We start from the raw sequence: 27,897 nt of genomic DNA on the forward strand, positions 1-27,897 counted from the left end.
ATGCCGTGGCCCAGGGGCCCTGTGGCCTCTCAGACCCCCAGACCTGGGCCTGTGCCCGGTAGGCCGGTTCGGTGGCCCATCCATGACTGATGCCGACGTACATCCTGTGAGAACTTGCACAAGTTTGATGCTTAACTACTCCCGGGTTCTTTCACATGGGGAAGTCCGATGTCATCAAAAAAAAAAAAAAAAAAAAAAAAAAAAAGATTTCTTTTAAACCGCAGTTTTAGTGTGTTTTCATGTAATGCACAGTGTTTGCCGGGTCACACGGAGGAGGACGGCGGCGTCTCCCGGGCCGGCTGTCCGACAGTACCGCGCTCACTGGCACACAGACCTGACCTAGAATTGCTACTTAGAATTCGGGCTAAACCATCGCGCTGAAACGGAGGGGGGTGCGGGGGGGTGGGTGGTGGTGGTGCTGGTGGTGGTGTGGGGGGGGGGGGGGACGACAGGAAATCTTAACTGGGATGTAATGGAGTAGGACCACTGGAAAGCTCGGGCGAAAGGGGGGGAGACACATTTCTATTTTACAATGTTACCGTGATAATGTTGTGATTTGACAGACGCGCGGTATATATCCGTGGCTTGGGGGAGAGCGGAAACCGAGCCGACATCCCAGGTGAGTCCTCTTTTTTTCAGATCCAGGTGGAAAGTGTCGGAACCGCAGCTCGCCTCCTGGCAACGGGCACACGCGGGTCCTCCTCCCGGGGACATCTCACTCCGGTATCCGTCCTCCTCTGCCTCTGTCCCCGAAGGGCTGGCTAGCAGACCCACGTCGTGTCTGGCCTGGCAGACAGCGAGCACCCTTTCAACCGCGAATGCCGATTTTTCTTTTTTTTTTTTTTTTTTTTTTTTTTTTTTTCCAGCGCAACAAAAGCGGATTATTCACGATGTTTTCGGCATGGTGTAAAACCCGCGGAGAAATACTGGTTTTTACCCCATTATACTGGAGGACCGCCCGTGCTTCGTGAAAATGAAAAAAGGATACAATGCAGCATGCATGTTTTGCATTCTTCGGGAGTACCACACCGTCGGTATTGTATTTCCTTTATTAAAAATGTGCTTGATGTGAATTATAAACGCGTAGCGAGATTATAGGCCTCGGCTGCTGATTGTGTCGGCCAGCCCTATCATCTGCCGAGCGATTTAATTGTTACATTGTTAACGGAGCTAGCAGAACTTGAAAATGAGCGTTTGCCTAAGGAGGGCCTGAAATGTTTTATTAACAGACAAAACCTTGAAATGAATCTAATTTTCTATGTGTTTTTTGTGTGTGTGTGTGTGTGTGTGTGCTTGTGACCGACGTCGTTGTTCTCGCTCTCAGCCGCCGTCCAGTGCCTCCCTCTTCGGGGAAGACTTTGTTTGCGCTGGCCGAGGCTCCATGAATGCAAGTGCTGAAGTCCTCCCTTCCCCCCCAGTTCTCTGGCGAAACAGGAACAACTTCTTTTAGGAAAAAGAAAAAAAAAAAAAAAAAAAGTTCCTGGAGTTTCAAGCGCCATGGAATTACTTTGTCCGCCAAGAGTTGTCCAGTGAGGCGCTGAGATTTCAGGGGGGAAGTCTAGTCTGTGTAGTTGTTGAGTGCTTTACCTTTATTTGCAGAGTTTTAGCTTTGTAGATGTCTATTTTAGGACGACTTCCTCGAGTAGGCCCGTTTGAGAGAAACTTGTGTGGCATTGTGCTGTGTTACCTTGGCAAGACCAGAGAGCTAAACATGGCAAAGAATGTGTTCAGGCTTTTTTAGTAGTCTTGTATAACTTTACTTGTCCGTGGAAAAAAAAAAAAAAAAAAAATCCACAGGTCCTGTAGTGTAAAATATGTTAAGTAAAAGACATGATAGTTGGGAATTTTGTGAATTTACTTCCCTAATGAATAAAGCCTTATCCTGTTGCCTTCCATGACTTTTATTTAGCAAGTGGCCCTAAGTCATTTATTTTACTTCATTCAACATTTTGCAAGGACTCCTCAAATTTACAATAAATGTGTGTCCAGCATTACATTGGCTGGATGTTACATTGTCTCCCTCATAATTGTGAAGGGGGAATCTCAGCAGCTTTGGTGCTTGGTTGCAGTTTTCCTTTTAGTCCTAGCTGATGCTGTTATTGAGAGCGACTTGAGAGTAAGCAGGTAGAGGTTCGCTTTCTTGTCCAGGGACAGTTTCGTACGCATACATGCCAGTTGCTGAGATTGAACTGCAGACCTTCCTGTTACAGGACTTTGGTCTCTTCAATTGCTAGGCAACACTGCTGTCTGCCATGAACGTGCATCTGTTGCACAGTCTTGAGGCAGTTTCACATTTATCTTTTCTATGCTAACTGCTTCTGCCTTATTTCCTTTGCATTGTTGTTTAAAAAAGTCACTTTTTAGCTCCCACAGCTGATAATTAGTGGATGGAGGAAGTCCTCTAGGATAAGAAACAAGGAAGCTCTTGACAGAGTATCATACACTGTCTTGTAGTCCCCTGTGTGCACATTGGTCAATAACTGAAGTATGAATGAGTATCTGGGTTAAAAAGGCCAGTGTACACTGCTACTGTAGCCCCTAATGACACTGGTTACATGTGTTTGCTACATGTTGGTCTTGTCAATATGAGAAACTGAGTGCTTTTTCTTGCCTTTTGCTTGTTTTTTTTCACCCAATGAGCAAAGTTCTCTCTCTCCCTTATCCAGGTGTGAATGACTTGTGGCTGTAGGTAGGGTGTCGTGAGTGGGCCAGGATCCTGCACAGCCTCTGTGGCTGACTGGGAGGAGTCGAGTGGAGAGCAGACATCAGTGCCCAGGGGACCTGAGGCCTGGTTCTCCATATGAGGCCCTGCTGAAAGGGCAGGGGGGCTTCTGAGGTAACCAAGCTCAACTCTGGCTCTTTCTTTTTTGTTTCACACTTTATCACCCAGTATATTTCATGCTTGCACCCAAGACACACTGAAAGTAAATGCAGTTTGGTTGTCCGAATTTCTTTCATTGTTTCACTTCTCTGTAAATATAACTGTAGAAATGATAACTCACAAGTACCATGATGTGGCAGGAACTTTTGAGCTTTGTCCCTACTTACTAGTGCACTTATTTTTTTATGTTTGTGTGAAATTTATGCATCTTATAGTGCCCTTAAAAATTCCCACAATTCTCAGTCATGTGACAATATACCTGCCATAGATTATGAAAAATGCCGATGATTCATGAGTGTCAGAAATCTTGATTTTTTTTTTTTTTTTTTTTTTTTTTTTTTTTAAACTGCTCACTGTAGAGTAAACTACTGAGTTTCTACTTTTTAGGGAGTGGTGAATGTGTGAACAAAGGAGTGATTGGGACATAGACATTGTGCAGTAAAGTAATTCCCATACTTGGGAATGAAAAAAGCCAAATAAAAAGGAACGAGACACCTGTGTTTTCCAGCTTTTCCTTGCTAGCATTTCATGCTTTTTCAACTTTTTTTTTTTACAATATCAAGCGTGGCAGTAAACACTTCATTCTTGCACTCAAAGACACACTGGTCTGGTGCCCTAACGGGATAGCTTAACACTGCTATGATGCAACAGTATCAAGCCGAGCGCCGGCTCTTCCTAACATTGGTCACTATCTCTTTGACATTTATCTGTAGAGGTGTCTATGTTGATAGCTGCATTTTGATGAGAGAGGCCTTGAATTGTAGAGCAGCTACGCTGTACAACTGCTCTTGATGCTCAGGGAATCGGCTTTAGGGAAAGGACCTCAGAGCCGCGATGCTCTGGACTATCAGTGCAATGTTTGGTCTTATTCTCTGATCTGCACATGCTGGGGACACAACACGGTCAGGGCGCTCTTCCTGAGAACGCTGTGCACACTGTTTATTTATCTGCCATCTAATCCGAAGCGTGTTAACCAAAAACCACAGTGAGGTGAAGGATGCAGGGAAATGGATATTGATGTAAAGCGGCAAAGGATTTATTTTCTCCTCTGTGTATTAGCCTCTCATGTTTCCGTTCATTTGTTTGCTTCATGGGTTTTCTAATTAAAACTCTCAAGGCTTGCGTTGTGTATGACATGGAGGGATGTAATGGAGGGGCGGTTTGTCTCATCGTCTGTGTAGTGGGTGGCAGGGAGCTCCCCTCCCCATTCATGCAGTACATTATTTTTTCTGTTGCTTTAAATGTTCATTTTTTTCACTTTGTTGACTCATTTTGATATATTTTGTGATGGTTTGCTAATAAACTAACTAATTTCCCATTTACCTATTGTAGTGATTAAGAGATCCTTTCAAAATTAATTAAGGAAATTAATTTGTCCCCCGAATGACTCCCACAATAGTCAGGCCCCCAAAGTACAGTAATTATTTAGTATTCCCCAGGGAGCAAGAAAATACTACTTTGTTTTTAACATGTTTATTTGTGCAATTTTGTTGCCTTGATCTACCATCGTAGGTCTGCAAGATTACGAGACTTGTTTGAAAATGTAAGTGATTTTGAATTATTTCTGTTGTGCAATACAGCCGTTATCCAGCTACTCGATGAACCAGTACTGAGGCCTTCAGGGGAATTGAAACACTTTAACATTACTGAGTTACTGAACATAAAATTGTGATTTACAGTTATGTACAGTCCATTTTGACATTCCCCATATATATATATATATATATATATATATATATAAAAAGTATTTATAGAAAATATTTTGTCCCCTTTGTTGAAAAAAAAAAAAAAAAGATTTGTTACTAAATTCCAGGACAATATAGTTTGATAGAAGACACTTTTAAATTCTTCAGCTTATGAACTTTAGTTCAAAACTACAAGATTTTAACTCCTTGACAAAATAGGACTGTAGAAGTGTGACTATTGATTAATTGATTGCTGCAAATATTTTTCTCTCCATTTTCCCCTCTAGCAATCATAACGGGCAGCTGTTATATCTTCCTTGTCATTAGAAATAAGTGCTGATGTGATTTGATACATTGGATCAGTATTGGCGCCTATAGTGACTGATCCACATTACATACTGGCTATGCTGCAGAGTGATTTACAAGGCAGAAGCAAGTTAGGACCAATAACAAATGAAATGGGAGACAGTAACACAGTTAAGTATAAGACATGGGTGGATGGATAACAGTATGGTGGCAATAAAATAATACAAATATGTTCAATAGTGTAAGGCTCTTTTGTTACAGGAGCACAACACCAATTATATAAAACCAAAACTAGTGTTAAGTGCTTTAACTACGTTAAATGACTGAAGTAATCTATTAGTCTTACTTTTATCTGTTTCTCATTTTAAAGTCATTCATGCCACAGAGTGTCTTCAGCAAGCATAAGAACAATTGCTTCGGTTGTATTCAGTTTATTATTCATTTGATCAGTTTCTGTGCTGTTCCTTATAGACTAGTCCTCACTTAGAAACATGTTACAGACAAACTTAAGATAGGAGGACATCATTTCAAAATAAATCTCTCAGGACTCAAAGGACCAGGTCTGAGTAGTAAGTCTCTACAGCCTTTTGTGCCTTTCCAGACAGTTACAGCTGTAAATATGAATATGTTTTTCTAATAGCTGCATTTCATATCTTTTTAGTGTAGGAGGTCTTGGTCTCATATGTGTTGATCTGTGGTGGGATTGTTGCCCACACAGGATCCTAAGGGATGTGTCTGGCTGAGTCAGAATGTACCTATCAATCTGCTTTCATGTTTCTCTGCTGTGATTGACAGTTATGGCACAGACGGGCTGCTCCTCCTGCTCCGAGGGGAGGGGTCCTTGCAAACAGAGCTGCTCTCAGGTGGTACCTGGGGGCCACTGTGACCTGCAGTCACCTCAACTATTTTTGCTAAAAGCCGCCAGCGAGGCTGCAATGCTCTTCAGCAAGTTGTTATTAGTTAGCCTAGTTTAACAATGCACCATGACACAATGCTAACTAGCAAAGGTTAAAGAGAATAACATATTTTAAAGTTTGAAAGGTCTTCACAGGCGCAAACTAAACTAGATGCAAAAACTGGACAATCTGTCCACTCCATTGTGGCCATTTCAACTCCTGGAATTTAATTTTTTTATTTTATTTTATTGATTTATCTTTGTCCATGTGATTTTATTTTTTTTTCCAACAGGAAGAAAAGCAGATTCCTGATATTCTCCACTTTGTCAATTTACCATATAACTTGTGCATGTGACACAACTCAAAGAGCATGGTTTTAATTTGAAATCAGTCTGCTAATTTGATGAGCCAGTGATAAGCATCAACCAACTGTGTCAAATCTTCATTATCAAGTGTTCTTTGACTCAAATGTCAGTGTAAATGAGAGGAAGCTTCTGGTATGTTAAATCCTTTATGTTCTTTGGTTGAGCTTGTGATTAGTTATGGTGTGTATGTGTCAGTGCTTTGTAGAACATCTTCTGTCATCTTTCACAATAGTTTGTGAGAAAATTGGAAAAGTTTTACAGAGCTGACTATTATTCGTAGAACTGAAGTTACTAGTCTACTAATCAATTAGTCAGTATTCGTAAAGTGTTAATTGTTTTAAGCAAAAAAACCCAAAAAACCATAACCTCCCTAATTTAAGATAAGATGAACTTTATTAATCCCACGAGGGGGGGGTTTAGCATTGTAACAGCAGCAGCAGGATGTAGATGAGGGCATGAGAGGAAAACAGAAGTTTCTTGTTAAAGATGAGCTGCTTTTCTTTTCTTCTCTGATAATAAACTAAATATCTTTGTCTTTTGCAATGTTGGTCTAATGAAACAAGACATTCAAAGATGTCACCTTTAGGAAATTGTAATAAGCAAATGATTAACTCAGCCAGAAAATAAACAGATTAATCAATAATGAAAATAATAATGCATTGTAGTCCTATTTGATCGTACACTGTCTGTTAAATATAAAGTTTTACTCTTTTAAGAGTGTAGAGTGAGTTCAAGTCTCAGGTGGAATTTTGAAATGTTAATGTTGTAATGATCCATTCAAATGTGGTGGGCAATTCAACCGAGGCGCGGTTTCAAACTTGGGAAACAGATTTTTGTAATAGCCCAGTGTTGTTGGGAAAAACTGAATAACCTCTCACATTTCTAACTGAATGCTTTATTCCATGATAGTCCCTCCCATGGCTAGTCTTGTTGTCACATCATATAAACAGCCAAAATCAACAAATTTTATTTTCATGTATTTCTAGTGGTTTGATAACGAGTGAAACCAGATACAAACAGGCGAATTCAACATTGTTTAGTTAGAATTGTGTTAAATTTAGGTGTAACTGCAACCATTTTGCCACCAGTTTGTTGGCACTTCTGTAGTTCTTTTCACTAAGAAAACTACAAAACTATGGGAGGCTGATGTGAAATCTTTTTTCCACACTTGGCTGCTCGTAACTTTGGTCTGAACAATATCACATGAACACATCACAAATTACATGTAGTGGTATACGTCAGGACATTACAAAGGGTGGGACTCATCAGGGACCTCCTAATGAAATATTTGTTTTCTAATGTGCTGGAATTGGGATTCTTTGAGTACTGCAGATCTGTTGTGATTAGAAATTGAGGAATTCTGGTGTTTTCTGGTTGCTTTTACAAATATTGGATTAAGTAGGACAGTTGATGTAGGTAGTGGTATTCTATGTTTTATGTGGAAGGATAAGAGATGAGAAAAGAAATGCATTTCCACAATTATGTCACAACAATGAATACTACCATGTGTCTGGAGTCTGTTGAAGAGGTAAATCAACAGGTTCCTTCCCTTCTGTTTCTGCAGTATTAGTTCTAGTGGTTTTGAGCTGGATGCACTCTTGTGTTTGTTGTACTGCTATAGTTTTTGTTTACAAACCACTGTGGTCTTATGAAGATTCACGTCATTTATAAAAAATGGGGACGTCCAAAGTACTGCCACACCTCGGATTTGAACTCAACTTACCTCATCTGCCGCCCTCCCCCCCTCACTATATGGTAATTTGAGCTGCTGCCTGTGCTCATAAACAAAGGAGGTGAATGTTTTTTCTTTGTGCCTCAACTGATCAGTTTTGCCTTGAATGTAAAAAAACTATACCTCAGATATTCAGTGTAATAAATGTAAAATTAAGTCATTTGAAAGCAGCTACTAGAGCTATACAACTATACTGAGGTGTGACAGTGGGGTGTGTAACAACATTATCGTCTCCTCCTTCCTGAAAAGATAAGGTGTTAAGAGTAAGGGAGGAAGTTCACTGTGTCTCTAACATCAGGATTAATTGGCAGAATACATTTTACATGGGTTACACGAGCAATATGCTGTATGCTTTCAACATATTGCCCTGGGGGTAATCACAGGGTCAGAACATCTTGTGTAAAGCATTCACAGTTTCAGAGGAACCTGAAAGGAGGCTCAGACAAAAATACGTAACCTCTGACTCATGGGAACAGTAGATGCCATGAAGTAGTGCAGTTTTCAGTGCATCTTGGACATTATTGAAACAGCTAAGTACTGCCACACGTGGTTATTTCTATATATGATTGCATGTGTGTATATAATGCTCTGTGCCTGTATATTTAATTGGGCAGGTCTTAGCCAGTGTGTTTAAAATTCCATGGAAATGACACACCAGTGCGTGCTGGGGTAATTCAGGGACACAATCTGGCTCGTATTCTCTCCAGAGTGCTAATTTTGTTGTTTGATAGCAGAGAGGAGTCGGCACATGTATTGTATACTCTGTGAGTGTTCTGCTCGGAGTTAAATATATTTTTGTCTGTTGTTATGCCAGGTCAGTAGAGATGCCTGAGCTGTGTCACATGGTTTGACAGGTTGAGAAGCCAGTTGTTTCTGTTGCTTAGTGATTTTTAATGTACAAGAAGAATCTTATGGGAAGCACACGTTCACATTTCATTCCTTTCCTGCCTAATGTTTTAACAACTCTAAATTGAGGTTTTGCACAGCGTGGACTGCTGCTTGAAATGTGCATATGTAGTGTTTCTGTGCTGTTTGCTGTGAGGTTCAGTTTGGAGACATTGATGACATATGTTAGTTTTTTAATTGTGGCAAGTGGGTAGTGTATTGGCAAGTGGTTTGAATAAACCTTTTGACCAGAAAGCCAGTAACGCAAGTTTCCTTTACACTTTTCCTCAGTGGTCTGCATGGCCTCTGAAGGGCCTGGCCGTTGGGATTTCCCACAATGCTTTTGGCTACAGGGAGACGTCCTCCCAGCATGAGCAAGGGAGGAATGTGGCCCGAGTGTGGGAGCGACCGTCTGGATGGAAGGAGGGAGTCACGGACCAGAGAGCACGGTCAAGGGAAGGGAGGAAAGAAGGGGTCTGCAGAGAGGGCAAGAGTTTCTCTTAAGCAAATGGTGTTTCTGTTTGGTCTGTCATTTGATCCACCAACGAGAGAAACCTACTGTATGGAAAATCTTTGCATATTTGCTTTGCGTCTATGCATTTACACTAGGAGTGTGTTTTACTATATACTGGTAATATCACTGAAACTGCTGTTTATTACAGTGGACACAAGTAACACAACACAGCACTGCCTTTTTAGCAGTTTTATTTTGCTTAGCCACAAAGAAGCACTGTTCCAGATGTTGTCTGTTCATTTTGGTGCTGTGGATAAAGTAATATTAAGAAAAGACCCAATACAAAAGGGATCTGAAACGCTTCAGACCCAGACCTGTGGATAATTAGGACTGGATTTGAAATAAAGTTTATCTGAACAGACCCAAATAGAGACCACCAGCAGTTAATTGGTGGTGCAACATAATGTCCCCCAATTATAAAAACAGCCATATTCCAAAACAGGAGCAATATATAATTTGGCCCTGTGCTTCAGTTTTCTCTTGCATCTGAAACACTTTTTGCTGTGTAGAGTGAAACACACCATAATCAGAGCTGATGGCAAATTTGCCAAGATCCGTTCGTGTATAAGACATAGCCATTCATAGAACCAAGACCCGACCCAGACCAGGGAGAATAAGTATAAGTTGGGCCTGGCCCAACTTGGGTCTATGATCTGGTCTCTATTATTAGTGTCTGAGTTGACCTATAAAGACCTCTGCTTTCTACTGGTCTACCGTGGCATGGCTTGCTATGCTAACATTTGCTAGTGGACCTACTGAAGTGCAAGCTGTTTGTTGGTGCAAAGTTGCATTGTCACCCAAAAGAGAGCATGATTTTATGTGCCTGACGAGGGAGAAGAAATCTTACTGCCTCACGATGGCACACATTGATTAAGTGTTTGTCCTCACTGCTCGCACTAGCCCTGCTAGCGGAGGAGCGCAAGACCAATAACTTACTTGTTGCATGGTTCTAGTGGCAGAAATGTGGGCAGTGTGAATGTCTTGTAAGAGCCCAGTGTAACTGTGCCATTGTCTGTCACAATTGCATTTTGTGTAGTTTAACTTGTTTTATTATTATTATTTTTTTTTTGATGATATTGATTAGTTAACACGCAAAAGAAATTAGAACACACTTGGAGCATGAATGGATGTGTAAAGAAAAACGGATACTTTGCTTAATTTAAAGTAACTTCAGTAATAAGTCAGTCAGATGTTGCAATATACGGTCTAATATCAAGTTTCACATCTCATAAAATCCAAGGTAAAAAGTGTGAAATAATTGTACTGTATTTGGCACTAATAGCAGTATTTCAGTAAAGTGTGAAATGTTATGAAATACGATTATATTTTTGGTCACAATAATCGTAGCATTTGATACTGGCACACCCCTAATTTTCACCCACGCTTGCTGTGTCAGAAATAATGGCACATTGTTACCAGTTACCCGGTCTCTTTGTCTGTTATTGAGTGGCAAGGTGTGTATGTGTTTGTCCGTGCGCACATGTAAACAAGACACACCCACTTAACCAGAGATGCAGAGACAGGGGGCAGATGGACAGAGATGGAAGTGTGGGGTGAAGTGTGTGAGACGGAGATCAGAGCAGGCTGGAGTGCTGAGTGCCAGTCCTGCTGCTGGAGCTGGCCGCCACACATGGCACTGTGCCCAGGCTACGCCAGCAGATGTGTCACTAGTGAGTCAGCTGTGTGTGTGTGTGTGTGTGTGTGTCTGAGACACAGACACTCACCCATACTCTTTGTGGAGAGATCAACTTGTGTAGTAACCCCCCTTCCTCCTACGGGTATATCTATATCACACCCCTTTCCCATCCTTCTGTTTTCATTGCCTCTTCCATCATTGTGATGGACATGGCAAGGCTTCTGTCACCACGACATGATGTGACAAAATGTGACATTACACACATGTTGCCTCCCCAGGGATGGAGGGGCATCGTCTGCCGACCAGGGGAAAGGATGAACCAAGGATGGTGGAGTGGTGACGGTTGTTATAGAAATGCAGGACAGACAAACCAGTGGAGAGACAGCTGAGTCTGGGGGTAACAGAGGAAGTGAGAGAGAAAGGCTAATACAGTGAACAGAACAGAGAAGCTGGGTGGAGAAGGATAGAGATATGTAGCTATTGTACTTTGGGAGTAGTTTGGAGAATGCGGAAAGGTTTAAATGTTCATTGTAAATATTTGTGCTGCTCAGTTTCAGTACAAATAGCAGCTCAGTCATACTTGTGTGAGTATCCTTCCTGTCCACAGTAGATGTATTATGTCAAATGTTACGTCCATAGCGTCACAGCTCTATCTTTAGTGACACTCGGCATTCCTCACATTCTGTGTGTGCCAAGCGAGTCATGAGTGCTATCTGCAGGGTGTGGCAAGTTGGGATAGTGCTCTCAGGAAGTCACCTTGGCAGGTGAGCACGCAGATGTCTCCTTAGCCACGGTACTGTGAGATATCAAAGAGATATATATTTGAATTGGAGGGCAGTGAAAGTCTGGCTGCTTAAAGTAGAGTTAATATTGTTTGCTGTGTTTGCAGTTAGCTTATTCTTCACTAGCAGCCTGGCATGTATGTGAAGGAACTAGTTGTATAAGGAAACCTGTTGTGTTCAGGGAAGTGTTCTGCTTTTGTACTTGGTTTAATACTACAGAATAAACACTGGATCATATTAGCCTTTCAGTGATTAATTATGTACTGAAATGTAGAGCAGCAAAGATTTGTTGATTAATTAATTGATCGACAGAAAATTAGCCAACAGCTATTTTAACAAGTAACTATAATAGTCATTTTTTCCAAGTGAACATGGTTCCAGCCTCTCAGATGTGAGGATTTGATTCTTTTTAGTCATATGATAATAAAGTGATTATTCATGGGTTTTTTTAATGTTTCAAAATAAAACAAATGAAATGAATACATTACCTCAGGCTGTTAGAAACCTTTCACTACTGACATTTTATAGACCATGCTTAATTGATTTAATGAAAAAATAATTGGCAGATTAATTGATAACGAAAATAATGGTTAGTTGTAGTGCAACTAAAGTTTAACCTGTTGTAAGTTTTCAGTGTTGATTTAGGTTCATTAGTTTTCATACATATTGGGGCTTATCTTTGTGATTTTTTTAAACAACAAAATGCACCAGTCCACTATGCAATACACTGTTGGTTTCTTTGTGTTTTTTTTGTGTACAACCACTAATGTTTTCTGACTGCAGCTTGATGTTGCTGCATAACTGATGTCCAAAAGGCAGTTTCATTTGTTCAATCATAAGAAGTTCTTGCACACCAGAAAGTTTTATATGCATTAGATCAAAACCTCCCGCACACTGTCGATCATCTGTACTCACTTTATTTTCAATGCTTTGGTCCTCAGGCCCTCATCAAGTAAAATTCATAATTCATATAACAGGAGTAAACAGAAGTAAACACACACAGTACCTCGCCTGAAGACCTGATTGTTGTTTTCATCTTTTGGTCCCGTTATACTTGCTCTCAGGACACTGATGGCGGCATTAAAGCATACGCTCAGAAGGATTTTTGAGAAGTGTGGAATTTCATTGTCCGATTTATCCCATAATTACCACCTGTGGCTTCTTTTCAAGAAAAGTTACTTGGCTTGCCTCAAGATTTGTAATTATTCCCATCTTTTGAAAGCAATTTTTTGAAATAGTTTGACTCACCCTTCATAAGGCAACCGAGGATTTCAGTGTTAAAAATTACCTCAGTGTTGCATTTTCACAGCAGAATTTGAGGCATAATTTGAGACTAGAAGCCCATCCCAGACCTTTGAGATTATAAAATGCTTTCATTGGGTTTCTGTTGCAAAGGTTTGACTTTAGATTTCATACATGTTGATTTGATTTGAATGAATATTGGGTACATGTAAATTGTATCCTTGTGTAAGGCGATGGAAAGGCTTTTCTGTTTGAGAGAGCACGCTGCAGCTTCTTCAGACTGAACGGTTCCTTGCTGATGGCGCTGAGTTTTTGTATATTCGTGCAGAAAACTGCAAAGAGGGGTGGAAATAATGCTTCTGATATTGCCCTAAACAAATAATGGGCTAAAGAAATTCTTGAGATGGAGGCCGAGCAGACGGAGAGCGGGTAGGGGAGCTAGAGAGCGAGGAAGAGAGAGCAATACTCCATTGTGACTGAACTGCAAAATGGGATTTGCATAAATAAGACTGAAACATCAGCAGGCCCTTTTACAGCCAACAGCAGGGCTGAGATGAGGGAAGAGAGATGGTGTGTGTGTGTGTGTGTGTGTGTGTGCGCACTTGTGAGCTCCCCCCCATTTTCTTTTTTTTTTTTTTTTTATGTTTTTTGTAGCAGTGTTGCATTAAAATTTTAATCAAGTGGACTAGGTTGGCAGAAAGGTGAAGGTTCCTCTCTTGTTGATCCCACTCCTTACCAGTGGAGTATATCAGTGGATACTACACTAGTATAAATCCTCCCATCTCCCCCTCAGAGGAATTTGGGTGACGTAGCTGGGAAGGGTCTACTCTCTACCCTGCACTCAGCCCGCGTACGATGACTGTTACATAAGCATGAAATGAAACGCTCCCTTTTAGTGCCACCCGCATTGGAAAAACCCAAATCTAATTGAATTGAACTATTTTCTGCCCTCTTTTCATGTGGAACCTCATATTTATATCAGAGGCAAAAAGCTCAATTTTCAGAGCCTCATTATACTGTTTTCCCATTAACTTGCATGCACTGCAGCTCCTTGTGTGTGCTGTGATAGACAGTTCAACGTCTCTACTGGAGATAGAGGAAGAGAAATCTCTGAATACCTCTACGTTGGTTTGTTGTGTGTGCGTGGCTGGCTGCAGCGTGCACGCCTGATGTGTGCATGTGTGTCAGTGCATTCCTTATGACAGTCATGTCAGCAAGGTACCCAATTAGTGTCTCATTAGCGTGTGATTGGAGGGAACAGTTGATTGACAGGTCCTGCTGTTAGTTTCTGTGTGCATGCACATACAGGCATTACATGCATTTGCGTGTGATTGGGGTTTAGGTTTAGCTAACACCCCTTTGGGGAATACATGCCAGCTGGGGCCCAATGAGGTTGGAGGCTGGTTCTTTGATATAGAGCAAACAAAGTTCAGCAAACTGAACAGATTTTCTAATGGATTCTACCGGTGTCCGTGGACAGTTGTCCGCCACGTCGCTCATCTCAGTCAAGGCTCTTCTGTCCTCACCTAACAGTGGAGCAATCATCTCTCCATCTCAGTGAGGACAGCAGAGTGTGTGCCCTTACACATCTGTCCACAGCAGGCCAGAAAACTAACTTTTGGAATACACCTAGACACCCGATGCTAAAGGGGGGACTATGCTTCAAGCAAAGTGCGTGCTGAACTCTCAACTGAAGAGGCTGCATTAGACTATTTTTGTAACATTTCAATCAAAACCATTTCACGCAAGAACTGGTAGGGGTGCGCAGAGCTGAGGTGGTTTTTATTTATTTTTCACTGCTACAGCTACTTCCGTCATTTACATTTGCACAAATGTGACTTTGAGGAAAGATTTTTCTTAAAGTATACATCCTTCTCCCCATTTGAACAGCAACTGGGGTCTCTGTGACAAGTGACTTTTAATCCCGCCTTGAGTTTGGCCATTCGGAGACTTTGGCCTTCAGATGTGGTCGGACAACATGTATGAACTAACACTAGCACTTACTTATGTCTCATTTAAACAAAGACAGCAAAACTCTAAGCATGTGCACTGTAGCACTAAAGACTCTCTTAGTTTGTTTGGGAGAGAGCTACGCAGTTTTTGATGACATCTTTGTATTGCACTCATGGAGATTAATTGCATTTGATTGTAAGTCACTTTGGACAAAAGCTTCCCCCAAATGAATATAATGTAGATGTAATATATGATGATGATGTCAGCGTGCCACTTAGTCTGCACTTCTCAAATGTGTGTTGTAAGGAGTGAGGAGTTTTGTCCACACTGTCCATTTTTGTTCCATTGTCTGTGGCAGAAGCTTCAAACCCTGCATGCTCTCATTGACAGGGACTTGGTTCAGAGCGGCTCTCTGGCAGGTCTCTCGCATTGTGACTTACACGAGCCAGTGTTCACTTTGATGAGCAAATAACAGTCAACAGCAAAATCAGACTGCATCTTTGTTTTTGACACTCTTTCATCTCGACCTCCCTCATACATTGTCTTCCTTCCATAATCCAAACTCAGCACTAAGAAAAATCCAGACTCTAGAAACAACAGAAAGGGTGGTGGTGGTAGTAGTAGTAGCAGTAGTATTAGTTGTAGAAAATGTGTGAAAGCTGTTGTGTGAAATTTAAGTTCATCTCTGTGTGCTGTATATCACGGTGGCAGAGTTCCTTATGTATAATTGTGCGTTGCAGTTCTTCTTTCCACAGTTCTTTATCAAAGCGTCTTGTATCGTAAAATAGAAATATGTCATTTCACTAAGAATGGAGTTTCTTTTAAGCACTTCTGTTGTAAATGAATATGCAGCCAAATCACTAGTTCAGCAATCAATAATCGGCACGCTACAGCCTCCTCTCGTGACACAAAGTGTGTGTTTTGTTTTTTTTTTTGTTTGTTTTTTTATGTATTCAAAGGTTAGGCTAATCAGTGTAATGTGGATACACAAAGCTCTTCGCCCCTCTCTATTCTTGTGTGGAAGCCAGCTTCTGCTCGTGAGCAGTAGTGATCTGTGGCCCTGAGAGTTGTAAATCACTTCTCCTGTAGACCAGTGAGAGAGACGAAAGTGACACCCCTCACACCCCCCCCAATAGCCCCCCGAACTCTCCACCTCCCTCTCCCCAGGGGAACTCTGGAGCCAGTTACAATGTTGAGTGTTTTTGGAAGAGCTCCTAAATATTTTCAGGATGACAATGTAATCTGACTGACTGGGCCGCTCTCTCCAACAGGATTCTCATGCAAGTTTTGTGCTCACTCACCAAAAACACACAAAAACAGAAACACACAGCGGTTGGTTGGTTTGGACCAGAATACTACCTATCCCTCTCCACCATCACACTTCAATGTTTGCCACACTTACAATGTAGTCCTGGTATTTGTGTAGTTAATATGATACCCCACCCAAAATCTTTATGGTTTCAGTGACTAACCTGACTCACTGGTAATTTTGTTTTTGGGCTAATACCAACTTTTAAATGTGAGAGACTAAATAGTCATTATTTTACAGAAACACATGAAAAATATACATATTTTTGACAAGACATTCCTTTTTTTTGTTGGAAAAACAAAGATATTTCTTGTTACTTTTTGGCTGGCATAGACACTGATATGGCAAATCTGCAATAAGCTACTATCGGCCAGTTTATAGCTCTAGCTCCATCAGATTCAGAAGATTCAATGGAGGATTGAATGGTAGCTTTTGTAATTGTCACTTTTGCGTTCTTAGTATTTTTTAAACACAAAATGTGGTTCAATACACTGCTGCAGGAGAGTTTTAGAAGTTCATGTGAACATTTGAAAACTTATCATAGGTGTTTTTCACAGGAGATATTTTGACCGATCATAGCAGAAAAATCAGGCGTTAATATTAACATAAAAATTGGCTGCACTTTATTGAAGTGCCAAGTTTTTTATTCTATTATGACCAACTGTGCCACGTGTCAAGCCTACGCTGGTAGATTGGTACTGAAAACATTTTGGGTGGGGTGTTGTTTTAAGTTTGGTCAGACTATGGCTCTCTTTTTCAGTTTTGTTAACTGTCCTTTTTCCTCTCTTCTCTCTCAACAGTGTGCCCAAGGGCCGTTGAAAGCCCCCTTGGGGGAGTTTCGTAAATATACACTGAACAAGAAAAGATTCCTGGACTATTGTTATTGTTTTTACACACTTTCTCACACACACACACACACACACACACACACACACACACGCATTCACGCACGCACGCACACACACACACACCCACACAGACAAGGACATAGAGAGAATGTTGGAGGTCCAAGAGGAGAGGCCAGCGGCGGCAGGTACAGCAGCGACACATTTCACCAAGAAGGAGCGAGGGAAGAAAGAGCGAGAGGAGGCCAAGGACGGTCGGGGAAACCTCTCGAACATCGGGAATCCTGTTCCTGGGTCAAGGAACGTGCGCGCAAAAGCGCCGCTCACGCACACAGGCAGTCCTCACCAGCTCATCACTCCACCCTGTTCCGTAGTCCTAGGAGCCCCATCAATGCACTCCAATAGGCTAAAGAACTCCCCGTCCACCAACACACAGAGGTGAGGTGAAAACATGTGGGTCTAATGCAGCGATACTGTTGTACAGTGAGATAGTAATAATAAGCTTGTGTGTGTATGATTGTTTTAATCAGTTTAGCCTAATCAGCATATACTGATCTGAATGTTGATTAAAATTGTGCGTTTCTCTGAACAGCAGCACGGCATTTCTAACTGCACAGCAAGCAGAAGTAAAATTTCACCCGCATTATGTTTTAACAGATTGTTCTTATTGTTCTGCACAGCATTGTTATTACCTGTAAGTGACAGTAAATCAAGTTTTTATCCTTCATTGTTTTTATGTACTACTAACAGCTGATGACTGAACCACTTAGCCGCATCGTTTCATATCAATAAAATATAAACAGACTGGGGAAACACAAGCTTCTGTCCAGTACATCAACCCGTTTCAAGCAATTAAAAAAAAATCACATCACACAATATAAAAAATGAAGAAACATTAGCTGCCAGTGTTTATTAACAGTTGGGAAGAGAGAAATGCTAACACTCAACCCTTTGTTCAAAATAGAATGAAGTGAAATAATCATGTCTCACTCAGAAATCAGAAACACTGAGGCTACTTTGAAAAATGCATGTGCCCATTTTCTGGAAAAAAAAAAAGCTCTTATGCAGTTCAGCCAAGTATAGATGCCAATTTAAGCCATCTTGTGACTGATGCGATTGGTTTCAGTGTGATCAGTGCATCCCTCATTTTAATGTTTGGTATGTTGTGAAAACTCTCGTATCTTAGCAGTTGCAAGGTGCATAATGTGCTGAGTTTTGAATTTTGAAAAAGCTGATCAGGAGCGAGTTTACAAAAAACCTCCAACCACGGCCCTTATACAGCATTTTTTTTTTTTTTTTTTGTCATATTTTATTAATCCCTGTGGGGATTGGTAAAAACCCATCCTAACTATTTAAATACAGTGAGCAACCATCTCTAAGGCCGGTGGTTTGGTCAGTAGCAGAAGGCTGTATATTACCCAACATGCATGTTTTTAATGTGGGGTGAAAATCAGATGACCTGGAGGAAACCCATGTAAATTAAAGGAGAACGTGTAATCTCCACACTAAGGACCAAGGCTGAGACCTGCTTGTGCTGGTGCTGGTGCTAGTTTTCTATCTCTAGCCACAGAAAGTTTTTACGCAGTGTGTGTAGATGGTTTGTGATCAATAGTGAAAGTGAGTCTTGATGATGTGATTGAAAGGACACAAACCTGAGCTTGTTGCTTTGGCCTTATCGGAGTGTTTTGAAAAGCAAGTGTTGGTTGGGGGTAATGCAGATCTAAGATCAGCTCCTCTGCTCCATTATTTTACCTGGAAGGTCTTGATGTGCGATCCAGAGCTGTTCTAGGGTCAGGGAGTACACTGTGCTTGGAAGTTTTCCCTGCTGACTCATGGTTCTGGAGCCTCGGGAAACGGCTGTCTGGACTGCCAAAATTTTGGCTTTGCCTTCTTTTTCTACTAGCTGTGTTTCTGTGTGTACGTACATACAGTGTGTTAGGTTGCGGCTCTGCTTTTTGGACATGTTGGCATTTGTTTAATGCTACTTGTATGTGTGTGTGTGAGGGGAGAGAGAGAGGGAGAGGGAGAGAGAGACAGAGAGACAGAAAGAGATTAGGGTGTGGTAAGGGAGTCCTCTGCCAGTTGGATGTGTCCTGCTTGCATGAACTGAACTGCTCTCATAACTAGTAAGCAGCAGTTATTTGTTGATGGCCTCTGTCTCTGCAGTCTGTTCCTTAATGTTTAACTGTGTGCATTGAATTCCCAGTACTGGTAACCTGATCTTATGTTCATAGACATCTATGCTAACTGTTGGATGTTATAATGATATTGCATTTAGTGGCTGCAAAGAAAAAAATGCAAAAAGAACAATAACATTGTCCTTTTGGTCCTCTCCCCACCACTTCTACGACATTGGGTAACAAGGGTACATGTTATAGTGGGGAGCTGGGAGATATCAGACTTCATGGATAGCCAGCTGCAGGAGCACCCCACCCCCAGCCCCCCATATCTGGCTTATGCCCAATTCCAGAGCATGATTACTGGGTAACCTAACTTCAAGCCCCAGGCTTTTTGCTTGATATGCCCCATTTCCTCCTGGTTGTGTGTGTGTTTCATAAGTGGAAACAAGGTCACAAATACATGTAGGAAGACAAAACATAACATTTTGGAAGTGTGCAGAATGTCATGTTCCATTTGAGGCTTTTTTAAATGGACAATTATATTAAAATTTGTAATTTGTTAGTGGTTTAGCACTATATTAATGAAAAAGACTATATTTTTTGTTGTTCATTGTAAATGTATTAAGTATACCAGTAACCCTTTTTTCTATCCTTTGTCTGTTAGCCCTAAACCTAAGACGGAGGCCATGGTACGATCACCTCCCGTCATGTCCCCCTCCACTGCCGCCCAGATGGACTCTAAAATGCCCAATCAGGGGAAACCAGGGAGCACTGGCAGCCAATCACAGCCCTCACCCTGTGATCCCAAGACCCTGGGCACTAAAGGGGCTCAGAATGTGGCAGGGGGCATGGGGCTGAAGAATGGCCAGGGCTTGACCTCTGGCCCAAGCTCCAAGGTTAAAGTCAAAAGGGAGAGAAGCACCTCAGTGGAGTCATTTGAACAGCCAGAGAGTGGCACGCCCACCAGTGAAGAAAAAGGTAAGAACCACTATAGCCAGTACTAATTATTGTCAGGCTAAATAATTGCAACCGGTAGCTGTGGTCAGAAATTGTCAAATAGTTTTTGTCAAGTGCTAGTTTGACAGTATGAATTTAAATCCTTAGACTAGACTAAATCTCCAGAGACTATTATAAATGTTTTTTTTTAATATTCCTGTCACACTTATTGAAATAGTTGAACTAAGGTAGTTGGGCAAGGTGCACAAGTTTCTTTATTATGTTTTTAGGAGGGTATTTAGTATCTGTGCTCTCATAGTTTGTTACTTTGTTACTCACATAGTTTGTTACAGCACGTAAACAGTGTCATGTCTATAGGGCTTATGTTGTATTTGTTCTATGAATCTAGTAGTTATACATATACAACTTCTTGCAGAGGCAGCTCCTGCCCTGATTAATGAAGGAAAAAGCACAGATAATTTCTGATTGCAGACTGGTTGTGTTCTCTTTGTGGTGTGCCACTTCTTAAAAAAGTACTGTACATATAGTTATTTATTGTCTCTTTGGTATACAACACAAGCTGCCGAGAGAAGGCAACAGCTGGCCATGTGGCAAAATATACTTTGTAGTTCCTCATTGTCACTCACAGCGAAAGACCCAAGCTCACTGATGGCTGTGTGTGTGTGTCTGTACAGACAGTAGCAGGGTGAAGAGGATGTGTGTGGCTGAGAGGAGGCAGCCGTATAGTGGAGCTGACTGGTGCTCTGGGGGAGAAAGTGACGAAGATGACAAAGGATTCTTCAGTAAGTGTGTTAACGTGTGCATCCAAGCATGTGTAGCAGTCGCTCCACTGATCAACTTGACTTGTGACAGCTTCTCAGTAAAACTACATTGCCCATAAGCCTGTGCTGGTCCTAAAGCCACACTTATTCCTGTTGTCTTCCTGTAGACTGTAACTCCACTGATGTGAAGCCCCAGGACTCAGTCACACATTCTACCTCCAATGCTGGACTCAGTCGCTCCTCCACACCCTCCCACAATACACTGGGAGGCCAGGGCTCCACAACAGAACCTGCTAGTGGCCAGAAACCAGGCTCAAAACTTGTTTATGTCTTCACCACGGAGATGGCCAACAAGTAAGAAAGCTGGGAGTTACCATTTGTATTTGTTGTGGCTAGGATCTTCTAACTATTGTAGCTGAGCCATGAAATGACATCTAAATCCTAAATTTGTAGTACATATACACACACTACATAATGATTAGTATTTACTGTTTAAGTTTATCACTACAAGTTTTAAATATTAATGTATTCAGGCAGGCTAATTAAATCATCATTTTTTAACAAGCAAAACATACACCCACAGAGAAACCCTATGTGTAAATGCAGTTCAAAATTTAATGGAATTACTAACAATATCAATTGCCTTAAGTATAACTCCTGTCATCAGCGGTCGTTGTTAAGATACCCGCTCCCCATCTCTTCTCTTCCTTGCCCCAACTTTCCCAGTTATAGCCTAAATCAATTTTGTGTGTCTACACAAGCATGGGTGTTTCTCAGTGGGAGCATACACTTGGGTTAGATTAACACTCTCCTTTGGGAATTAGAGATCAAAGATGTGGATGCTCAGGGAAGGTGTGTGTGTGTGTGTGTGTGTGTGTGTGTGTGTGTGTGTGTGTGTGTGTGTGCACGCACAACAGTTTCCAGAATCTGTTGACCTTGGGATTTCCTTCATGGTCCCATCTAGTACTCATTCATCTGGCCCACTCTGTGTACGCACATGCACACGCACACGCACACACACACACACACACATGCACGCATGTACACGTACTTATTGTGTCTGATGACTGATATCTGACTGTCTGCCTTCTTGTCCTCAGGGCAGCTGATGCAGTCCTAACTGGCCATACAGAAAATATCATTGCCTTCCACATGAAAAACATCTCCAACAGCAAGGACAAAGCTCACCTCCTCCTGGTAAAGACACACAGAAGCTTTTTTCACTGCACACATAGGCTTACATGCAACATCACATGAGCAGGTCACAACTTAATCTTATTTCTGTTACTCTCTGTTAAAGAATAATGCAGCAAACGCCCTCCGAAATGACTCCAAGCCTCCCCAGCAGCCCCCATCCCATGCCCAAGATCAGAGCCACCAGCCTGGATCCAAGCCGTCCTTACCTGGCATGTCAGAGCCAGCCCCACCCCAGCCTTCAAACCAAGGGAGCCAATCGGGTGTTCTTCCACAGGAAGGGTCATCTGCAGCAGGCATGGAATCCAAAAATCTTCCTGGCAGTAGTCCCAGTAACACTACAGCTACAGTTGACCAAGCCCCTGTCACCCAACCTGAGGCAGGCCTCAACCCTCCAACAGCAGGTGAAGGAGGGCAGGGTGGAGGCTCTGGTGGAGCGGGTCTGACACCCCAGCAGCAGCAACAACAGCAGCAGCTGGCCCAGGAGCTATTGAACATGGAGGCCAACACAGAGGGTCTGTCCCAAGAACAGTTGGAGCATCGGCAGCGCTCCCTGCAGACCTTGCGGGATATCCAGCGCATGCTTTTCCCTGATGACCGTGATGCCCCACCAACTGGGCCCCCACAGTCCCATGGTGGACCCCATGATGGAGGCCCTGATGGTGCACCCCGGAGGCCTGAACAGGGCCCCCTACAGGCTATGATGGCGCAGTCACAGAGCCTCGGACCACCAGGTGGGCCAGGAGGCCCCCGTCCACAGGGTCCACCCTTTGGCCCACCCCATGGTCCCAGGGACATGCCTCCATTTCCACAAGATGAAATGGGTCCACATATGGGAGGTCCAGGGGGCTGTGGAGAAGGAGATCAGATGACCCCAGAACAGGTGGCTTGGTTGAAGTTACAGCAGGAGTTTTATGAAGAGAAGAGGAAGAAACAAGAAATGCAACACCGGCCACTTCCTCCAGACATGATGATGCACCCACATGGTCCACGTGGCATGATGCGAGGGCCCCCACCTCCTTACCAGATGGGCCCGGGAGAGATGTGGGGAGGACCAGGTGGTCCACCAGAGCACTATCAGGAACGCATGGGCATGGGCCCTGGCCCCAGAGGTATGCCGCCACATATGCAGAGGATGCCTGGCTTCTCTGGAATGATGAACCCTGAGATGGAGGGACCCCCAAGACCTGGAATGGGCTGGCCTGACGACATGCCTCCCCGGATGGGAGATGCACGGGGCTTCCCTGGAGGACCTGGGGGAATGTTTGCTGGTCCGGGGGGTCGTGGTGAGCGTTTCCCAAATCCTCAGTCAGTCCAAGAGGCAATGTTCCACCAAGGAATGGGTGGAGAGAAAGGCCTCCCTCCTGGGATGATGATGGACATGCAAAGGATGATGGGGCATCAAAGAGGTGGAATGGAACCTGGTAACGGCATGGGTATGTTTCCCAGAATGCCTGGTGACGGTCCTATGAGTCCATCATCTAGACTCCAGGGAATGGGGGGCAGGGAAATGGGTCCTGAGTTTGGTATGGGTCCTGGCCCTGGGCCAGGACCTCATATGCACCCCTCTAAAATACGAGATCCTTCCATGAATATGAGTCCAGACGAGATGATGAGAATGAGAGGGGGTGGAGGACCTCCAATGGAGAACATGGGTCCACAAGGCAGGCCCATGCAAGGTCCTGTCTTCTCTGAGCAGACACAGCCAGGAGACTTTCCTATGGGGCCTGGGCGGCCCTTCCCAGGGGGTCCTGGAGGAATGAGGGGTCCACATGCAGACCAAGCCTTTGGTCCAGAGCACAGATCTACACCAACAGGAGGTAATGGCCGTATTAACCACCTCCCCTCTGCTGGTGGCCCTTCACAAGGTCAGAGGGGCCGGAAGCCAGCAGATCTGAATGTCCAGGCAGGAGGGGGGAACTCTCCTAGTGTAAATCCACTTAAGTCCCCACCTCTGAGGCAAGTGCAGTCCCCCATGATGGGCTCTCCCTCGGGAAACCTTAAATCCCCTCAGACACCGTCCCAGCTGGCTGGCATGCTCACTGGTCCCACAGGCCCCAATGCCCCCCCAGCTCCTCCAACTTCAGCACCAATGAAGTCCCCACACTCCATGATGGGATCAGCAGGTGCCTCTCCTGTTCATATGCGATCTCCTTCTCTTCCCAATCCTTCCCCAGGATGGGCCTCCTCACCAAAACCACCCATGCAGAGTCCTGGAGTACCACCTCAGGGTGGCAAGCCTCCCCTCAGTATCACCTCACCAAATATGATGGGGAATATGGAGCAAGGTACAACAAGCTTTCTTGTCTTCTCTATGTTTTTCAGCATGTGTCTCTGCTTTTTCTTTCAATATTTAATTCTCCATTTTTTATTTTTTTTTGCAGTGCATGTTGATTACATTTCACTCAGTTAATATTGGGAAGTCTTTTGAAAATGGGTTGGTGTTGAATTTTTGGTCTTGGTGAAAAGTTTAATGTTTGTCTTGGTTATTTTTAATATATCTAGTAAAATATTGGACTTGTTCTACCCAACTACTACCTTTGAAAACAGAACAGAAAGCTGAAAATAAGATAGATGTGGAGGCTGTCTATCATGTGCATCACTGGAGTGTTACCACATCTGTATGAGGGGTGGGGTTGGGTGGGTAATGGTCCAGTGGCTCCCTCTTGTGGCTACTGGACAATAACCCAGTGGGTTAAATAACACGTATTGCAAAGGGTCTCACTTTTGCTCACATCATCAGAGAATGAAGTCTCGACTTCTCAGTTTCATCATCTCATCACATATCTTTCTCAACATTTCATCCTCTAGGTGGTAATGGTCCTCCTTCAGCCCCTCCTTCATCAGGGGCTCCATCTGGCTCCATGTCCCTCCCAGGCAACGTCCCGTCTGGCAGTCCATACACCATACCCCCTGAGCCAACACTATCCCAGAACCCTCTCTCCATCATGATGTCACGTATGTCCAAGTTTGCAATGCCCAGCTCTACCCCACTCTACCATGATGCCATAAAGACTGTTGCCAGCTCTGATGACGACTCGCCTCCGGCTCGCTCCCCTAACCTGCCTTCAGTAAATAATAATGGTAAGACTTCTGAAGTGTTTTTGTTGTTGTAGTTTCAATTCAACCTAACTTTGGCCATATTTATAATAATCTTCTTTTGATATGCTTTACAAGGGCTTGTGCTGAATATATTGTTTTTTTTCTCTCTTGCAAAACAGGTATGGCAATGAACCACCAAGGAAATCCACGTATGATGGGACCTGGAAACGCAGGACCCATGCCTGCCCTCAGCCCTCTGGGTATGAATCCAATGGGATCCCAGCCCCTCTCGCATGGCATGCCTCCACAGATGCCCTCTCCCAATGCCCCTAATATGGGCCCAGGAATGATGCCTCATGGCATGATGATACCACCAAATCCCCAAGACCCTGGTATGGCAAACCCTCAAATGATGCCCCAGGGACGCATGGGTTACCCTCACCGAAGCCAGGGATACCCCCTTACCCAGTCCCCGTCGCAGCAAGGCCCCTTCTCACCACACAACGGTCCTGGTCCTCAAGGTTTCCCTGGCCATTCCATGGGCTTCCAGGGAGAAGGAGGACCTATGGGAGGACGGATGGGGAACATGCCTCATGGGGGAGGGGGCGATGGGGGTATGTGCAAGCCCAATACCCCTGGAGGACCAGAGTTCAACAACATGCAAGGTGGATTCAGTGATGCAGACCTTCATGAGGTGATGCGGCCGGGAGCCTCTGGCATTCCTGAGTTTGACCTGTCCAGGATAATCCCATCAGAGAAGCCCAGCCAGACTCTATCGTACTTCCCCCGAGGAGGAGGAGACAACCCTGGGGGGAAGCCACCACACCCCTCTGGCTTCCCCATGCAGGGCATGATGGGTGATGGCCCACCAAGGATGGGTATGTCCATGCAGGGGATGGGGGGAATGCCAGGGGGGCCTGGTGGGGGAATGGGCCCCCAAGACATGCCAATGGGCAACCCTGGCCACAACTCAATGCGGCCACCAGGATTCATGGGCCAAGGCATGATGGGCCCCCAGCATCGGATGATGTCCCCTGGGGGTCCAGGAGGGATGATGCAGGGGAGACAAATGGCCCACCCAGGCCCTGGTGGCTCACCTAACATGATGATGTCACTGCAGGGCATGGGCGGCCCTCCACAGCAGACAATGATGATGGGGGGTCAGATGAGGCCACGTGACATGGACATGGGATTCAGTCCGGGCCCTGGAATGTTCTAATCCAACAGAAACCTTGTATCTAGAATGTTCTTGGACAAACTGCAAGGATGGAGTAAAGACCATGGCATTTAGAGAGTGTTCAGAAAACTCTGATGGACTCAAAGAAAGGAAGTATAATACGAAACAGTCATGTCCTGTGGGAACTATTCCAATGGAGACTCGGACAGGCCCAGATTGGAGTACTTTTGCCACAAGAACATTTAATTTTGACTCATGAACTTCAGAATGTATGGGATTGTTGTGCATCAATTTCGCAAAACTGTTCTTGTGTTTTTTGATTATCTGACTATAAAGATGACTTCATCGTCAAAGAGGAATCAACCTAATTAAAAGTCAGCGTGGAGATGCTACAGTATATGTCTACTTTTTTCAAATTAAAAAAACAAATTTGTCATGAAAGTGGTATGGAACAAGAGAAAGGAATAAGAAGAATTTGTGCTTTGTGAAGACTTTAGTGGAACTCCATCTTGTCTCTCGCTCCATTGTTTTGACTGTTTCTGTACAGTATATACGTGTGAGAGTGTGTATGCGTGCTTGACAGACTGTATGTTTGTGTGGTATGTATGTATGTGTCTGTATGTATAGGCATTCTATCAGTGACCTCTCAACTCCTCTTACCCAACTTTCATTGGGGGAGGAATGCCCCCTAAAAATACTGTACTGTTTACCATTGGTGGGCTATTCGAATTTTAGTCTATTTTAATTTCCTTTGTAACTCCAGTGTATAACAAACCAAACTATGACCTCATTAAGATAATAGTATTATTAAAAAAGCACAAACATGGACTGTCTGCAGAAAGCGTCTTCTTTCTCTATTTTTACCATTGAGAGCAACACATTAAGTGTGAGGATCCTGGGAGCTTTGCAGCACAATGATAATCTCCAGTCCATTTCAAGTTGTGGATGATATTTGATTTCGTGCTCCAAAACTTTCAGGACTCAACTTTCGCCAGCGTGAATAATACTGCTAATACCCAGATGTGCTGTGTGTTCTTCTTGTTCCTGTTGTGTTCTTGTTTTGCTTTGACTCTCTTGTTGACTCTGGGTAATAATCATTCCCACAGCAATAAACCCCCAATGGTCAGCAGAATGGGACAGGAGTGGCCGAATGCCACAGCAGGTATGCCAGGTATTATAGAACTAGAGTTAGGTAGATCTGGTAAAATTTAGTAAGGCAGGTGTGGTGTCCAGAGTGAGACACAGAAATGTAAACACGTACTGCTTACCATCCAGTTGACTTCCTCTTTTCTCTATTGTATAAGCTTGTCATGTGTTTCTCCATTGGCTTTGGTGCAGAATAGCCTACCAGGGCTGTGGTGATGGACTACAAATAAAAGATATTGTTTTGGTATATACATGTTGTCCATGTAGTGTGTGCGTGTGCATGTGTCCATGTGGCTCTTGGCTATTCACATCTGGTCAGCTATGTGGACCAGGTGACGTCTTTGTCATTATACACATCAGACCAGCTTACCAACGTTCAGCTAGAACAAGTCGTACCAAGAGGCAGCATGGCCAAGTTGACATTTTATCAGGAGGCACTTAAGTGAGAGCTATTTTCAGAGGACACCAC

At 43.3% G+C, this 27,897-nt stretch overlaps 1 protein-coding gene across 2 annotated transcripts; it reads left to right on the forward strand.

Moving 5' to 3' along the window:
- The first annotated feature begins 452 nt into the window (after positions 1-452).
- Positions 453-27,679, forward strand: bcl9 (BCL9 transcription coactivator). Of its 2 annotated transcripts, none has more exons than XM_071476002.1 (10): positions 453-619; positions 2,667-2,836; positions 16,987-17,469; positions 19,816-20,129; positions 20,783-20,890; positions 21,037-21,223; positions 21,970-22,066; positions 22,170-24,351; positions 24,875-25,147; positions 25,285-27,679. In XM_071476002.1, exons 3-10 carry the CDS (start codon positions 17,183-17,185, stop codon positions 26,322-26,324), a joined length of 4,488 nt encoding a protein of 1,495 aa, XP_071332103.1. In that variant the 5' UTR covers positions 453-619; positions 2,667-2,836; positions 16,987-17,182; the 3' UTR covers positions 26,325-27,679. The 2 variants fall into 2 exon arrangements, with proteins under 2 accessions (XP_071332103.1, XP_071332113.1); XM_071476012.1 differs by lacking the exon at positions 453-619 and adding an exon at positions 654-1,034.
- The last annotated feature ends 218 nt before the right edge of the window (positions 27,680-27,897 follow it).

The sequence above is a fragment of the Trachinotus anak genome, unplaced genomic scaffold (assembly GCF_046630095.1).
Source record: "Trachinotus anak isolate AG129_WGS33_773 ecotype Australia unplaced genomic scaffold, CSIRO_AGI_Tana_v1 ptg000001l, whole genome shotgun sequence".
Taxonomy (NCBI): Eukaryota; Metazoa; Chordata; class Actinopteri; order Carangiformes; family Carangidae; genus Trachinotus; species Trachinotus anak.

Bases quoted from the DNA above. Each gene is read 5' to 3' on its own strand.
- bcl9 (XM_071476002.1), top strand. From the start codon at position 17,183: ATGTTGGAGGTCCAAGAGGAGAGGCCAGCGGCGGCAGGTACAGCAGCG. The intron at 20,130-20,782 runs GTAAGAACCACT...GTGTCTGTACAG, and splicing joins GCCCACCAGTGAAGAAAAAG to ACAGTAGCAGGGTGAAGAGG. The intron at 21,224-21,969 runs GTAAGAAAGCTG...TCTTGTCCTCAG, and splicing joins ACCACGGAGATGGCCAACAA to GGCAGCTGATGCAGTCCTAA.